The following is a 15,793-nucleotide window of genomic DNA, read 5'->3' on the forward strand; positions in this document are numbered from 1 at the left end:
TCTCAGTCTTCCTTCCCACCCTATATGTGGCAGAAAGAGCTTGATTTGCTTATATTTTTTGTATGCTATGTACATGCATAGAAATTACTCATGAATTTGAAAAAGTGGGTTCTGCACTTAATTCTGAGAGCAGTTATTCTCATCTCATATGGTCACTCTCATCTCTTGTGGGAATGAGTTCCCTGCTCCAGGTCCAGCTCCAGTGAAAGATCAGTCCCTTGTGCTCACAAGCATCATTCTATTGGTTAACCCTTCCAGGGTTGGAATGGAAGTGTAACTATCACAATAGGGTATGGCAACAAAGGGTGGGGAAATCTCTCAGGTAACTAGGTCAAATCCTTTGGAGTCTATGTTCAACAAAAAAGCAGGGCATAGAATAGGGTATCAAGGTGACATGCTGACAGTGATCTATGTTACTTGGCAGATGAGCTGCTGTTTGTGCAGATTTAAGCTTTATCAGTATGCATAGCATTATTTCTCAATAATCAATATACCATCACACTTCGAACAATGAAGGGCACCGCATATCTGATGAACAGAAAACCCCAATACGTACTGGACCATGCAGGTCTAGAATATTGGTATTTTATTAGCATCAGGCCAGCAGGTAGTTGCCTTCAGTCTCCTGCCGTGTATACAGCTATGCGACAGCAAAGAGAAAAATATAAATCAAATAAAAATGAATATATACCTGTCTGTTACCAATTCCCCTATGATGCTGCTGCTGAAGATTCTTCTCAAGTTGACAAATTGCTGCTCTTAATTCTAATTTCTCCTCTGTCAGTGTTGTTACAGACTTTGTAAGTTCTCCATTTTCTTTCAGCAACAAGTCTACCAGAGAAACTGAACCTTGCAGTGGTTTCTTTTTAAAAAAATTGGGGAAAAACAAATTTGAGTTCTACTAACATTTATAGCTTCACCAAGCAATAAAACAGACTGCAGTAATTTTCATTTTTAAACTTTACAGTAGAAGGAGGCAAAGCATAAATTGCTGCTCTCCTCTATAAAAAACACAGTTGAGAAACCACTAAACCAGCCATTTTATAGAGCTGGTAGAAACCATCCAAAGATCAACTTTTTGACAATTTGACAGGAGAAAACTGGAAAAAAGATAAACAAAATTTGTGTGAATTTTTGAAAGGTTCCGACCAGTTACAGAGATTGTCAGATGTATTTATTGTGAAAAGTGTCAATGAAATTTAAAAAAAAATAGTAAAAATGTTTTAAAAAAATTCACATTTTTCCACTAGCTCTACTATTCAAGCACTTAAAATAAAAATATGACTATAAAACAAAACGCAGCAAAACTGAAGTATTAAAATTAATTAGAAAAAGCTTATAAATGATACCTTTGTTCTCTTACAATGTTATTTTTTAAAAACAGTATTACATTGTTGTCTAGCAATCACTGAGTCAGAGTTTCAGGCCAGAAGGGCCCACCAGATCTATAAGATCTAGTCTTACCTCTTATATAGCATAGGCCATCACCCGCACACTATACCCAATAATCAAAATGGGCCAAAGCTGCCATATACACAATAAACAATTTTATACTGACTTTTAAAATTATATACTGCATTGTGGTGTACCTGGAATTTTGCATATTCAAATAACTATGTAGATCCGTTTATTTAAAATGTACACTATTGCAACTTCCTTATTTCTTTGAAAAACAAGCCACAAGAAAATTAGAGGCAAAGAACTTCATTATAACACTACTATGGTCATTCGTACACAAAAAAAACTTTTTTGGGGGGTGCAGTGAGGGGGGAGATCAATGCAACATGGATCTCTAAGGGAGAATTGTGCCCCTAGGCAAACTAAACTCTTTGGGCCAGATCATCAACTGGTGTAAGTCATTGTAGATCATTTTGGAGCCAGTTATTATTTACTCTAAGGTCACTTTAGCATGACCTGGCGGAATAAAGGAGGCTTAAAACGGGAATAAATTATATTTATACCTATTGTAAGGCTGCTTTAAACAGAGAGAGGCATAAAGACGTCTTCATATGAGAATCAAGCCTACTGACTACAATGGAGTTTTGCTGATATACAGCAGCTGAAGATATGGCTTGGTTTACACAACAAAGATATATTGGTATAGCTATGGCATTATGAAGTGTAGTAACAGGATTACTATAGAAGACACAGGAGGTAACTGTTCTGCTTGACTTCACACTGGTTAAGTCTCACCTCGAGTAGCGTGTCCAGTTTTGAGCACCACACCAAGAAAGATGCGGACAAACTGGAGAGAGTCCCAAGAAGAGCAACATGAATGATAAAAGGCTTAGAAAACATGACTTAGGACAAGGGTTCTCAACCTTTTCCTTTCTGAGGCCCCCCTGACAATGCTACAAAAACTCCAAGGCCTAACTGTGCCACAACGACGGTTTTTCTGCATATCCCAGAGATTAAAAACTGTATTAAATGGATTGTTATAGTTACACACACACACAAAATATATAAAAAAGACAATATAGGCACAAAAATAAACTGAATATTATTTTTATTTACTCAGTGTGAAACTTCTTGTCGCTGATCAACAATTCTGTCAAGATGTGGGCATATCTTTGACAAGCACACGCACATCTCATCGTCAATGTTCATCTTGGTTCGGTGCTTTGTTTTCATTGATGTCATGGCTGAAAATCCAACTTCGCATATGTAGGTGGTACTAAAGAGGATCAAAATTTTCAGTGCTGCAGAAGCAGCAGTGATGTACTCATCGGAACACTCACACCAAAATTTCTCCAGCGGCATTTCTTTGAACTTGGTTCTGAGGGAGCTGTCTGATGAAATGTCAATGAACTCGTCTAACAATTTTGATGGAACATCGGATGGAAGCTTAGCTTCAATGTTCTCACTGAAAGGGTTTGTAGTCCACGTCTGTAGCACCTTGTTGCTGTTGTGAGTTTGGGAAAATAAGCATTACATTTGTTAAGCAGACCAGACAGATGTGCTGCTAGCTGAGGTTTAATTACGTCAAAGTCCATATTTTGTTCCTGAATGAAAGAATGTAAGAGCTCAAACAGATCACTAGTGCCCCCACAGACACAAACTTTCCAGAGTTGTAGTTTTCTTTTGAATGCCTCAATTCTTTCATGCTGGGCAATAAAATTAGTGTTCCCACATTGCATAGCTTTATTCAGCTTATTCATTTCACTGAATATGTCTGTGAGATAACCCAGTTTTGCCAGCCACACATCATCTTTCAGCACTTTGGCAAATTCAGTTTTCTTATCAACTAAGAAAGTACATAACTCTTCCCTGAGATTAAATATACAGGCAAGCATTCTGCCTCGAGATAGCTCTCTCACCTCTGTATGCATGAGCAAGGAAAGGTACTCTGCACCCACTTCCTCACAAAGTGCAGGAAAACACCTGGAGTTTGTTGCTCTGGATTTAATAAAATTAACAAGCATTCTTCTGAAGACCTGGTTCAATATCTTTTCCAGCAAGCGCTTCTCGGTGTAAAAAGCAGTGTGTCCAAATAGCACGAGGTGCAACGACTTTTACTTTGCACAACACCAGAATGCTTTGCAGTCATTGCTGTGGCTCCATCAGTGCAGACCCTAGTGCAATTAGTCCAGCTGATTTCTGCTGAAATCATAAAATCATCTAACAGTTTGAAAATGTCGTCTGACTTTGTTGTTGTCTTGAGCTCTTTGAGGAACACAAAGTCTTCCTTTATTTCTTTATTCCACACATACCAAACATAGGCAAGTAAATGGGACATTTTTGAAATGTCTGTGGATTCATTTAGTTGTATAGCAAAATCATTTTGTCACACAGCCAATCAATACACTGAGAAATTAAGTCTTTTGACATAAAAATGATCTGTCGTCTGACAGTGTCATTAGACGTTGGTATTTTTGTCAGTATCTTGGCCTTCTCCTCTCCAAACACTTCCTTTGTTACTTCAACAACACCTGGCATCAAAATCTCAGCAATCATAAGTGATTTTTTTGGTTTTGCAATTTTCTGCACCACTATGTAGGATGACCTTAAAAGCTTTTTATCTGCAGTAGTTGTGGATTTCATTACTGCTTTAGTACCAAGCAGTTCCTTGGCCTTTCACTCAAAAAATGAACAGTGCTTATCCTTATAGAGTTCATGTTTTGTAATTAAATATCTCTGTAATTTGGAGGGTTTCAAACATTCAATGGACAATACTTGTGCACAAATTACACACTGCGGTTGAGGTATACCTCCATTTCTGGAACAAATAAAACCAAAATTCAAATAGCTGTCTTCAGACTTCCTAAATTTTGTGAGGTTAATAGCGGCTTTATGTTTCTTATTCACATCACCTCCTTGATGTTCTTCAGGCACTATGGTGGTTGAACTTGTTGAAGGAAGTTCCGCACCACTGCCCTGTGGATTTAGTTGTTTTGAAGCTGATGGTCGAATTAAAAATTTATCCATTTATCTGATATTATTTACACTTACAATTTTTTTTTCCTGTGCTGTGGAACTTGTCCTGCTCCTGTTGAACTAGTTCCTTTACAACCAGTAAAGGGAGCTAGTTAACTTGCAATGCTCGCGTCAAACTCACTGGGCCAAGGGCAGAAACCAAGGAGTGAGCCCTTGCATGCAAAGTCTCTGTGGGCAGAGCCAGAGCTGGGCCAGAAGGCCTTAAGGCTCACCGGGCAGGCTGGGTGATCCCCACCTCAGGGGCTGACCCAGAAGTCTGAGCCCCGACTTTCCATGCAGGAAGCTGGGGCTTGAGCTTCAGCCCACTGGGGGGCAGGGCTTCAGCCCCCGGCTAGCTTCAGCATGGTCACTGGGTCTCAGATTCAGCCCTGGCTCCCAGCTTTTGCCCTGTGGGGGCATGCAGGCTCTGGGTTTCAGCCACAGCTCCCAGCTTCAGCCCACGGCACCGTGGCTTCAGCCCCATGGCTGCACTGGGGCTCAGAGCTTCAGCCCGCAGCTCCCGGCCGCTGCCCCTCCCCTTCTCCCTCTCCCTCCACAGCACCAGGGCTTGAGGTTTCAGCCCCATGGCGACACCGGGACTCAGGGATTTAGTACGGGGCTTAGGGTTGCAATCCCGCAGCTCCCAGCTGCTGCAAGCCCCGCCGCAGGCTTTGGGGATCCAGGCTTCAGCCGTGGGACCCCACGGACCACTGACCTATGAGGAACTGTTAAAAAACATGACATATTTAGTCTTGAGAAAAGAACAATGAGGGGAGACCTGATGATAGTCTTCAAATGTGTTGAGGGCTTTTATAAAGAGAATGGTGATCAACTGTTCTTCATGTCCACTGAAGATAAGACAAGTAGTAATGTGCTTAATCTCCTGCTGATATAAGGAAACTATCCTTATAGTTAGAAAGATTTAAGTATTAAAATAGCTTCCAAAGAAGGTTGTGGAATCCACATCATTGGATGTTTTTAAGAAGAGGTTGGACCTACATCTGTCAGGGATGGCCTAGGCACACTTGGTCCTGCCACAGTGCAGGGGGCTGGACAAGCTGGCCTCTAGAAGTCCCTTCCAGTTCTCCATTTTTATGATTCTATGACTGTCTCATGGACCACTCTCCTTCCATTCACAATCACACATTCCACCTACCTTCCAATTATCATCAACAACATCCCTTTGACAACTACAGCAATTACTCACTTGAAAAGTAGTAAAAGGAAAGTACTTTGGATTTTTTGTTTCTTTTAATGCGATTAAGCAGTTGGAAACAATGAGAATTGGCATTAGGTGACCAGCTCTTCATGGAGAAACAGCAAGTTTTCTTCTCAGACTGTGCTCTGTAGCACCAGTCTAATTATAAAAACCGCACTCAGAGATTTTGAGTCAGAGGGATAGGTTCTCAAAAGTCATCTTCAGATATTTCTCACGAGGTTTTTCTAGGAGCATGTTATTGAAAGACTGGTAAAGGCAGGCTACAGCCACAAAGCCAAGATTAGGCTTTTTAGTTTAAAGCAGTTAAGAAAGGCTGGGCAGGTTGGGTTTAGGGGATCTCTTTTTCCATTTACATGGAACTGGATTGAAATACGACTTAGGGAAAGGACCTTAATGACAGGGCAATGTTTTTGGAAGATTTTAAAGCTATATTTAGTTTGAGACATATTTTTGTACCCAGTAAATTCTTCTGCACTAGGTAATTTGGGTCTTGGACTATTCCTAGACTGTCTACAATATCCAAAATATGATGGATGCTTCAATTAAAATCTCCCTCCTGTGACTTCAAGCCACACCTGTGCTTTTCGAAAACTACTGAAAAGTTTGCTAAAAGGTAAATCTGTCTCTGGATGCCTACACAACAGGAAGCAACATGTGCCACAGGGGAAAAAAACCTGCCTGACTAGAGGAGCAGCCTTTGCAATAGCAATGACAGTAAGAATCTAAGATGAACACACATCAACACAACAAAGGTAAGATAAGAAGTCAGGAGTGGGCACGGGGGCCAAATCCAGCCCTTCAGATGTTTTAATCTGGCCCTCAAGCTCCCGACGGGGATCAGGTCCAAGGTTTGCCCCGCTCCTGTGCTCCAGCCGGGGAGTGGGGTTGAGGGCTTGCCCCACTCCATACGTGCCGTGGCTCCGCATGGCTCCTGGAAACAGCAGCATGTCCCCCCTCCAGCTCCTATGCGTATGGGCAACCAAGGGGGTTTTGCACGCTACCCCCGCCCCAAGTGCCGCCCCCACAGTTCCCATTGGCCAGGAATTGTGGCCAATGGGAGCTGAAGGGGCGGCACCTGCGGACAGGGTAGCATGCAGAGGTGCCTGGCCACGCCTCCACATAGGAGCTGGAAGGGGGACATGCCACTGCTTCCAGGAACTGCTTGAGGTAAGAACCAGCCGGAGACTGAACCCCTGACCCCCTCCCGCACCCCAACCCCCTGCCCTAGCCCTGATCCCCCTCCTGCCCTCCAAACCCCTCATCCTCAGCCCCACCCCAGAGCTCGCACTCCCAGCCGGAGCCCTCCCCCACCCCGCACCCCAACCCTCTGTCCCAGCCCAGAGCCCCCTCCTGATCCCTGAACTCCCCATTTCTGACCCCAGCCAGAGCCGTCACCCTAACCCCCAATTTCGTGAGCATTCATGGCCCGCCATACAATTTCCATACCCAGATGTGGCCCTTAGGCCAAAAAGTTTGCCCACCCCTGTAATAAGTACTAAACTGTTTCCCCTCCCTGCTCCAATCCCCAAGGGAAGGGAGGAGCTAGTTTCCTTTGGAAGTTGTACAAAGTTGCAGTTTACATGTAAAATTGCAACCAAAAGCAGAAATAGAAGTATATTAGAATAAAACATATATATGTTGTCTCCCTTACCAGAGGGTTAGAAGAAGTCAATAACTCCGATTTCAGCTCCTTTAAAGTATGCAGTAAAGATGCTATAGCTTCATCATTTGATGCAGACCAATCATTAACTGTTCTGTTAAATACAAATTATAATGTTTTCAGTAAGTGGCTTTGTTTGCTGTTATTTTAGATAAGACTATAACATTAATTATAACTTTTTACTAGAGTGAGCTTTTTACTTCTGGAACTTTAGAGGCATAATTTAATTGTGGTGGGCTGAGAGCAGCAAGGTTTCTTAACTTCTAGGGTGGAAATTCAAAATAGTGCCAGATATGGTTTTAGCCCACAGGCCTATAGTTTGAAACTCAAGTCTCTATTGTGCAAACTCAGAGAAGTGAGAAATCCTATTAAGAAATATAAGAACTGACTTACTGGATCAGACCAGTGATGCAGATAGTCCAGCAGCCTGTCTCCAACTGTGGCCAGTGCAAGCTACTTCAAAGAACAATAGCTTAAAATAATTTAAATATTCTTACTACTCACTTGTCTACAGTTTTATATATGAACTCATTTAGGTGGACAGCAGCAAAAAGCAATTGTTGCCTTATCTTCTCTAGTTGCTGCTGCTGCAGGTGCAATGCTTCAGTCTCGGTTGCTAAGGACAAGTTAGCATTATAATCATTTTTTACAGGACATGAAGAAAGCTCTTGCTGACTTTTATGAGAGGCAAGATTTCGTTCTTGTTCCTCTAATTCTGCTAGTGTCTGCTGGAGCTCCTTGATTCTGTGTTCATCCCTCTGATGTTGCAACTCCAATTCATGCTATTGGAATAAGAATAAGTCGTCATCGATAATTTACATGTACAGACTGCCAGTAAACACCACACTCAGAGATATTACTAAGTAACAACCACAGCTCTCCCTAAGATGTGTACCCTTGCTGATAGAACTATGTAGAACAAGCCTTTGAGACCAAAGAACCAGAGAATACCACAAGGAGGAGGGTACTTGTCTAATTGTTTTCACTTTAAAAAAAAAAGTTAAAATTAAAATATTAGTTTCTGCTTCAGCCCCCTGAGCATACAAATTAGAGTGAGAATTCTTCTGCCACAGACAGAAGAGAGAGAGACTTGTCCACAGACAATTCTGGCATCAGAACAGTCCCCTCAACACTGCCTGGCCCTCAAAGCTCCTGCTCATCTACCTCTGAACCAGCAGCTTCCATTCTCTGCCTCTGATGATCGCTGTCCTTCCCAAAGACAGGGAGGTTGTGCATAAAATGTGCAACAGGGCTCTCTCAGGCAGAAGCTGGGATATTTTGCCCCTCCTGCCCTCGGCTCACTTCTCCATACACAAGGGCTGAACCTCAGAGCCCTTTCCCATTCAAAAACTGCTCAGGAGCAAGATCAGGCCCTTGTTCATTGCAACTGCATTCCAGGCAATGCACATGACCTATTATGAGAACCAGTGCACTGTGCTACATTCAGGTATGCTCCCTCCGCACTCTATCATAGCAAACAAAGCCTCAGGAGCAGCTGCTGCACAAGGATCCTGCTCAAGGGGTCATTTTTCCTGTAACCCCCTTATAGCCACTCCATGTCCCTTCATCTCCTTTCTCTGACAAGGACAAAGAAGAAAAATCTTACTGTGGTAAACACTCCTGAAAACAGCCCTGTCAAGAGCAGGCACAGCCTGTACTTACACTCCTCTACCCCTAAGAGATTTTCCAGAAGGAGGCAGGGTCACAAAGACAAGTCCCACAACAGCGTTTCACTTCAACAGAGGAACTCCCCAGCCACAAAAACAAAACAAAAAACACCCAACAAAAAAATCAGTACACACACACACACTCCCTTGCTTTCCTAGTCCTGCTGGAGACAGCAATCACAGCCTAGAAACCAAGGAGAGAAATGTCTATCTGAAGAGAGAAGAGTACTCTGAGGATGGAACGGATAATGATGAACCTGAGCAAGTCACTCTTGCACTTCAGCACAGAGGACTTCTACTTTTTAAATTGACACTCTCCAAGACTCTGGATTGATCAGCAGAGGAGAAATGTGGCCAACATTAGATGCCTTTTCCACTCCAAGGATGAAGCTCCCATCCCCACGCTCCCCCATGTGACCAGGTTTGCTCAACATCATCAAGGAACCCTGTGGCCAAATGGATAACATACTACCCAAACCCAAGGCAATTCACAAACAGCATAGGTTGCCCAAATATGTCTTGAGAAATGGGGAACTGTCCCTAAGGTGGGCTTTTAAGTGACTTCCAAAGTAAGAGACTTCTATGTACCATACACAGGGCTGCGTGGAGAATGGAAATTCCATTCCACTGGGAATTCTGAGGTTTCGAAATTTGTTTTCATTCCGATTTGAAACAAAACCCAAACATTTCAAAATTCTTCACAAAAGAAAATTCATCCCAGAAATTCATTTCAGATCAAAATATTTCATTTCAACAAAATCAAAACATTTCACTGTGATTTCAACTCTTATTTTATACTACAATATATATGAATATACAAAATAAAAATTCAAAACAAATTTGCTTCAAAAGGAAAAATCAGAATGAAATGTTTGACAAGGTCCAAATGGGATACTGTTGGAACTTTTCTCCTTTTTTCTGTGAAACAAACTGTTGATCTTTAACACAATTTCACAAAGCATTTTGATTTCAACAGAACTGCATTTTCTGATGGAAAATGGCTCCCTCAAAGGTTTTCCAACCAGTTCCACAAATGAAATACTTGACAAGCTCTAGTAAATAATATAGTCTACATACTGTGATCTACTATATGGTATAGCAAAATTATCTGGCTATTTCAATATAACGGCAGATTTGAAATTGAAAATCTCACCAGTCTCTCTCTGTCTTTCTGCCATTCCTTCCGTTTCTCAAATTCTTCCTTTTCTTCTTGTCGTCTCTCTTTTTCCCTTTCTTCCTTCTTGCTTTTCTCCTGTTCTTTCATTGACCTGAAAAGTGTCTGCAATTGTTCCCAATCAACTTTAAGTTTTGCCTCTCTTTCCCTCTGTATCTCCAAGGAGCGGATTACCTCCTGTTTTTGACTCTGAAGAGACTCCAATGTAGCTCGTAACTTGGTACTGACTTCTCTTTCCTTTTGTGTTTCTTCACAACACATTTGTACCTCAGCTTCTAGCTGTCTCTTAGATTGAATGGCTTGCTGGTGTGTCTTCTCAATTATAGCAGCTAGCTCCATAGCACGGGATCGCTCTTCATCCAACTGAGCCTGCAGTTCTTGCACAAAGGTTTGTTCCAGCAATGATTCTTTATGCTTACAAGAAGAATCTTCATTTACTCTCATACTCAGTTGTTCTGTCAAAACACGTTCATGGTTCAAGGCATTCAAAAGCTCCAAGGAGTGATTCTTCTCCACCTCCAAATTTCTCTGTAGCTCTGTCAGTTTGTTTCGTTCTTGGGACAGTAAAGCCTCACATCGAGAGTGTTCAATTTGAAGTTCCTTACGGAGATTATTATTTGCTGATTTTTCATGCTCTAAAGCCACTGACATTTGATTATTCTGAATACATTGCAATTCCAAGGCAGCCTGCAATTCCTATTCAAGAGAGGTACACATATTAACATTATAACACAAATGCTTATTTGCAGGCTACGCAGGCTCTCTAATGTAATATTTATACATTGCATTTATTTATTGCATTTAAAACAAATTAAGAAGCCATTAGAATAATTTACTATTAAACAATTAGAAACTAGACAAAGGACATTTTCCAATGCTTAATGACGTGCTAGGAATTCAGGCTAGATTGAGGAGCATCACACCTGGTGATTAATTCCAGAAACACACTTTTTCCTCTTCAGACTAAAGAGTTATAAAATGAGAGCACAGACATTTACAAATATTTTAATGGGTGACAGTTCCTACAGTAGCCAATCAGATTGCCTAAATGACATTGGCAGTGGATATAGGCTGGGTTGATCTTCATTGTGGAAGATTTAAAAAAACAAGAACACCCCAGATGAGGTTCTGCTCCTAGGGCAGGAGAGTCCTTGGACTTTACAGCTTCTGGTGGTTAAGAAAGCTAGCACTCCGAAAATAGTAAATATACGTGAATCCTTTCTTGTAAGTCAACCTCTTAGTCAGTGCATCTCTCATAGCCGTTCCTGCAGAAGAGTGAGGAAGTTTAGGTCAGAGTAGTTTTGTTCTTCTTTTGTCTTGGCCAATATGGCCTCTTCTTTTCTCTGCTTCAGCATGTTTTTTATAAGATCCTTGTGGAGGCTTTAGGATGACAACCCCACATCTATCCCCATGGCAGAAAAAGACCCCCCCCGAAAACAATGTAAATAAAGAGACAGATCCAAAAGGAAACTCAGACAAGACGGAATTAAAAACATATGAGCTATCTATATAAGGTGACTTACTGAGAAAAACGGGTGAGTATTGTTTTTGAGAGGTGATTCCTGTGTTTTTCTAATTTGGCTCAGGCCTACCAGAAGCAAACACTTATTTACACAAATATAGAGGACAATTATTTCTAAGAGAAAAGGAAGAATATTCTGCAGCAGCAATTAACAAGCAACAACTCCTGTTAACTTGGGAGGAAGTAGGAGGAACTAATTACAGACAAGTGCTGACTTTTATAGCTCAACAAGTTGTGTCTAGCTATACCAAGACAGTACCATTATAGACTAGATGCTCTAATGTCAACCTGAAACAAATGGGAGCAGAATGCCTCTGTTCTAGCTTTGACAATTCTTTCAGTCACTTACTAGGGGCAAAGAAGGAGAAGTGGTGAACTGTTATTTACATGTGAATACTTTGTTTTTAAGACATGAAGGTTCTTATAACCAGAGTTCTTTGAGCGGCTCTACATATTCCCATCTATAAGGATCGCGCTGCCTAGTGACATCTAACAGTAGACCCTTTTCCAAGCAGTGCCTGTTGGAGCACATGTATGCCCTCTCCTATCTCTCTTCTCAGTATTTTTGACTGTTCCATGGGTGAGGTTATATAAGGGGACACTTTTCCCTCTACTTCCTCAGTTCCTTCCACCGCTAACCCAGACAGACCATAATAGCACTCTGAGAAAGAGGGGAAGGTGGGTAGGAAGTATAAATATGCAGTGTCATCTTGAAGAATCCTGGTTACAAGACAATAATGTCCATTTCTTCTTTGGGTGGCTCTACATATTTCCACTTGTAGGTAGTTTGACAAGCAGTGCTGAAAACCCAGGAGGAGGAACAGAGTCCTAATTAAATCACCACCACTCTGCCAAATTTTGTATTCAGTCTAGAAGCTACATTCAGAGCATAATGTTTAGTGAACGTGTACACTTTCTTCCAGGTAGCAGCCTTGAAAATTTCCCTAATAGCAACATGTTTAAGATAAGCAAAAGATGCTGCTACTGCTCTACAAGAATGAGACTGGACCACAGAAGGCACAGGAATTTCTGCTAATTTGTAACACTGACCTATGCACTGTTTAACCCATCTGGAAATAGTCTGAGCAGGAACACTATGACCCATACGATTCTTAGTATAAGAAACAAACAAACTAAATGATTTCCTAAAACTATTAGTTCTATCTCAGTAATATGCAAGAATCCTTCTAGCATCTGAAGTATTTACCATAGGCTCGGCCTACACTGCAATTAGACACAGGCGGCTGGCCCTGCCAGCTGACTCAGGCACACAGGGCTCAGGCTGCAGGGTTCTTTAATTACAGTGTAGATTTCGGGGCTTAGGCTCTGCTGCCTGAGCTCTTAGACCCTGGACCTGCCCACCTCGCAGGGTCCTAGAGCCCAGAAGTCTACATTGCTATTAAACAGCCCTGCAGCCCAAGCTCTGTTAGCCTGAGTGAGCTGGCATGGACCCACCATGGGTTTTTAATTGCAGTGTAAAAATACCTGCTGACTCCCACTTATTAGCATGAGGTTTCTGGGGAAAACCTGGTAAATTAGTAGTCTGATTGATAGGAAACTCAGACACTATTTTTGGTAAAAAAAAAAAAAAAAAACCAGGGATCTATCCCCATGGATGTGGGCTTTGCCTCACTTATGAAGTATTTCAGTCTCTTTTTGTTCATATGATTTACAAACAGGTCGGCTGAAGGGTGGCTGAATGTGTGAACAATAAGGTCAAAAACCTCCTGATTCAGGCACCGCTTGGAGTTGCTGACCTTGCATCTGTTGAGTCATTTTGCCTTTTGGTTCAGGTCACCTTTGATGTGAATTGCTCTGAATGAAAGGAGGAACTGTTCCACTGACTTCTTCATTTCCGTTGCTTCCACGTGTATTGCAGGATTCCTTGCACCCCCTTAGACTGTAGTTGTATTGTCTGATTGAACCATGATGTGTTTCTCCCTCAGGGTGGGCCGGAACCTCTGCAGAGCTAGTTTGACTTCTCTCAGCTCTAGGATGTTTATGCTATGACCCTTTCCTCCTTGCTCCTGACACTCTGGGCTGTTTGGGTGAAGTGAGCTCCTGAGCCCTCCATGCTGGCATTGGTTGGGAGGACTAAAGGTTCTGGAAGGCAGATGGGCATGCCTTTGCGGACATTATTGTGGGCTGACCACCACTGTAAGAAGTTGAACACCTGTGTTCCAGGGAATGGCCCCACACTTTTAGTATGAAGGCTTCAAGACTTCTGATGTGTGATTGTGCCCATGCAGTGATCCCTATGCAAGACACCAGGAGTCCTACCAGTTGGAGACATACAGCTATGGTAGGCCTTCTGCGGCCCAGGAGCAAGAAAATAAATTCCTGGATGGAACCAGAGAACTCTTCTTGACACTGATGATGAAGCTGCTTGCCTGGAGGAGATTCAACAACTGGGATGCCACCCAGAGCACTGCTGACTGCAATGGACCTCTGATCAGAATGTAGCCCAGGAACTGGTACAGATGAGTTCTCTGCAACCTGAGTCTTGCTATTACCACCAGCAGCATCTTTGTGAAAACCCTGGAGGCCAAAGACAGGCCAAACAGGAGTGTTTGGTACTCATAATGTTTCCTGCTGTGGGCAAACCTCTGTCTGTGGTAACATGGTCTCATGGGGATATAGAGATATGCATCTGCTAGATCAACTGAAGTGAAGAAGCCCACCCAGGACAGAAATGACACCTTAGAGGCCAGAGTCTCCATATGAAACTTTTGTTTTCTTCATCCACTTGTTGAGCCTTTTGAATCAAGAATGGCTCTGATAATTCTCATGTGCTTCTGTACCATGAAGAAAATGGAGCAGAACCTGGAGAACCTTTCTTCTGATGGAACACTGATATTCTGTACCTCAAAGCAGCACCCTGGAACCCCCATATTCATCACTATGATATCAATATGATATGTTCTGTACGAAGTATACCTTGTGAGGTATCATTTGCGGATGATACTAAACTGGGAGGAGTGGTAGATACGCTGGAGGGGAGGGATAGGATACAGAAGGACCTAGACGAATTGGAGGACTGGGCCAAAAGAAATCTGATGAGGTTCAATAAGGATAAGTGCAGGGTCCTGCACTTAGGACGGAAGAACCCAATGCACAGCTACAGACTAGGGACCAAATGGCTAGGCAGCAGTTCTGCAGAAAAGGACCTAGGGGTGACAGTGGACGAGAAGCTGGATATGAGTCAGCAGTGTGCCCTTGTTGCCAAGAAGGCCAATGGCATTTTGGGATGTATAAGTAGGGGCATAGCGAGCAGATCGAGGGACGTGATCGTTCCCCTCTATTCGACATTAGTGAGGCCTCATCTGGAGTACTGTGTCCAGTTTTGGGCCCCACACTACAAGAAGGATGTGGATAAATTGGAGAGAGTCCAGCGAAGGGCAACAAAAATGATTAGGGGTCTAGAACACATGACTTATGAGGAGAGGCTGAGGGAGCTGGGATTGTTTAGCCTGCAGAAGAGAAGAATGAGGGGGGATTTGATAGCTGCTTTCAACTACCTGAAAGGGGGTTCCAAAGAGGATGGCTCTAGACTGTTCTCAATGGTAGCAGATGACAGAACGAGGAGTAATGGTCTCAAGTTGCAGTGGGAGAGGTTTAGATTGGATATTAGGAAAAACTTTTTCACTAAGAGGGTGGTGAAACACTGGAATGCGTTACCTAGGGAGGTGGTAGAATCTCCTTCCTTAGAGGTTTTTAAGGTCAGGCTTGACAAAGCCCTGGCTGGGATGATTTAACTGGGAATTGGTCCTGCTTCGAGCAGGGGGTTGGACTAGATGACCTTCTGGGGTCCCTTCCAACCCTGATATTCTATGATTCTATGATTTTAGAAGTCTTGATCTGTTGAACAATAATATCCTGTTGGATTGTATGTGCTGTCATTGTATGTGAAGTTATAAGTATTGCTAGATGTGTTAACTGAAATATATTGTGAGGTTGGGAATGCCCACAGGCAGCCTTTCAGTTGCAACAAAGGAGAGCCCAGACAGCATTAATGGCCCATCAAGACAACAATCCACTACTCTAGAGGCTCCTTTGAGAAGGCACATACATAATGGAGACTGCTTGACCAATGAGGATTGACTGCCCCCCATATCACAGCAAGGATGTTTCTAGCAGC

At 42.5% G+C, this 15,793-nt stretch overlaps 1 protein-coding gene across 6 annotated transcripts in view; it reads right to left on the reverse strand.

Annotated features, from left to right (window-relative positions):
- PCNT (pericentrin) overlaps positions 1 to 15,793 on the reverse strand; it is a 230,239-nt gene that overhangs the window by 16,456 nt on the left and 197,990 nt on the right. For all 6 annotated transcript variants that reach the window (XM_073306956.1, XM_073306954.1, XM_073306953.1 and 3 more), the window contains 4 exons: positions 10,113 to 10,829; positions 7,797 to 8,074; positions 7,284 to 7,386; positions 692 to 862 (listed from right to left, as the gene is read on the reverse strand). In XM_073306956.1, the coding sequence (XP_073163057.1) occupies positions 692 to 862; positions 7,284 to 7,386; positions 7,797 to 8,074; positions 10,113 to 10,829 (1,269 nt within the window). The remainder of the gene's footprint in view (positions 1 to 691; positions 863 to 7,283; positions 7,387 to 7,796; positions 8,075 to 10,112; positions 10,830 to 15,793) is intronic.

Source organism: Lepidochelys kempii, chromosome 11 (assembly GCF_965140265.1).
Source record: "Lepidochelys kempii isolate rLepKem1 chromosome 11, rLepKem1.hap2, whole genome shotgun sequence".
NCBI lineage: Eukaryota > Metazoa > Chordata > Testudines > Cheloniidae > Lepidochelys > Lepidochelys kempii.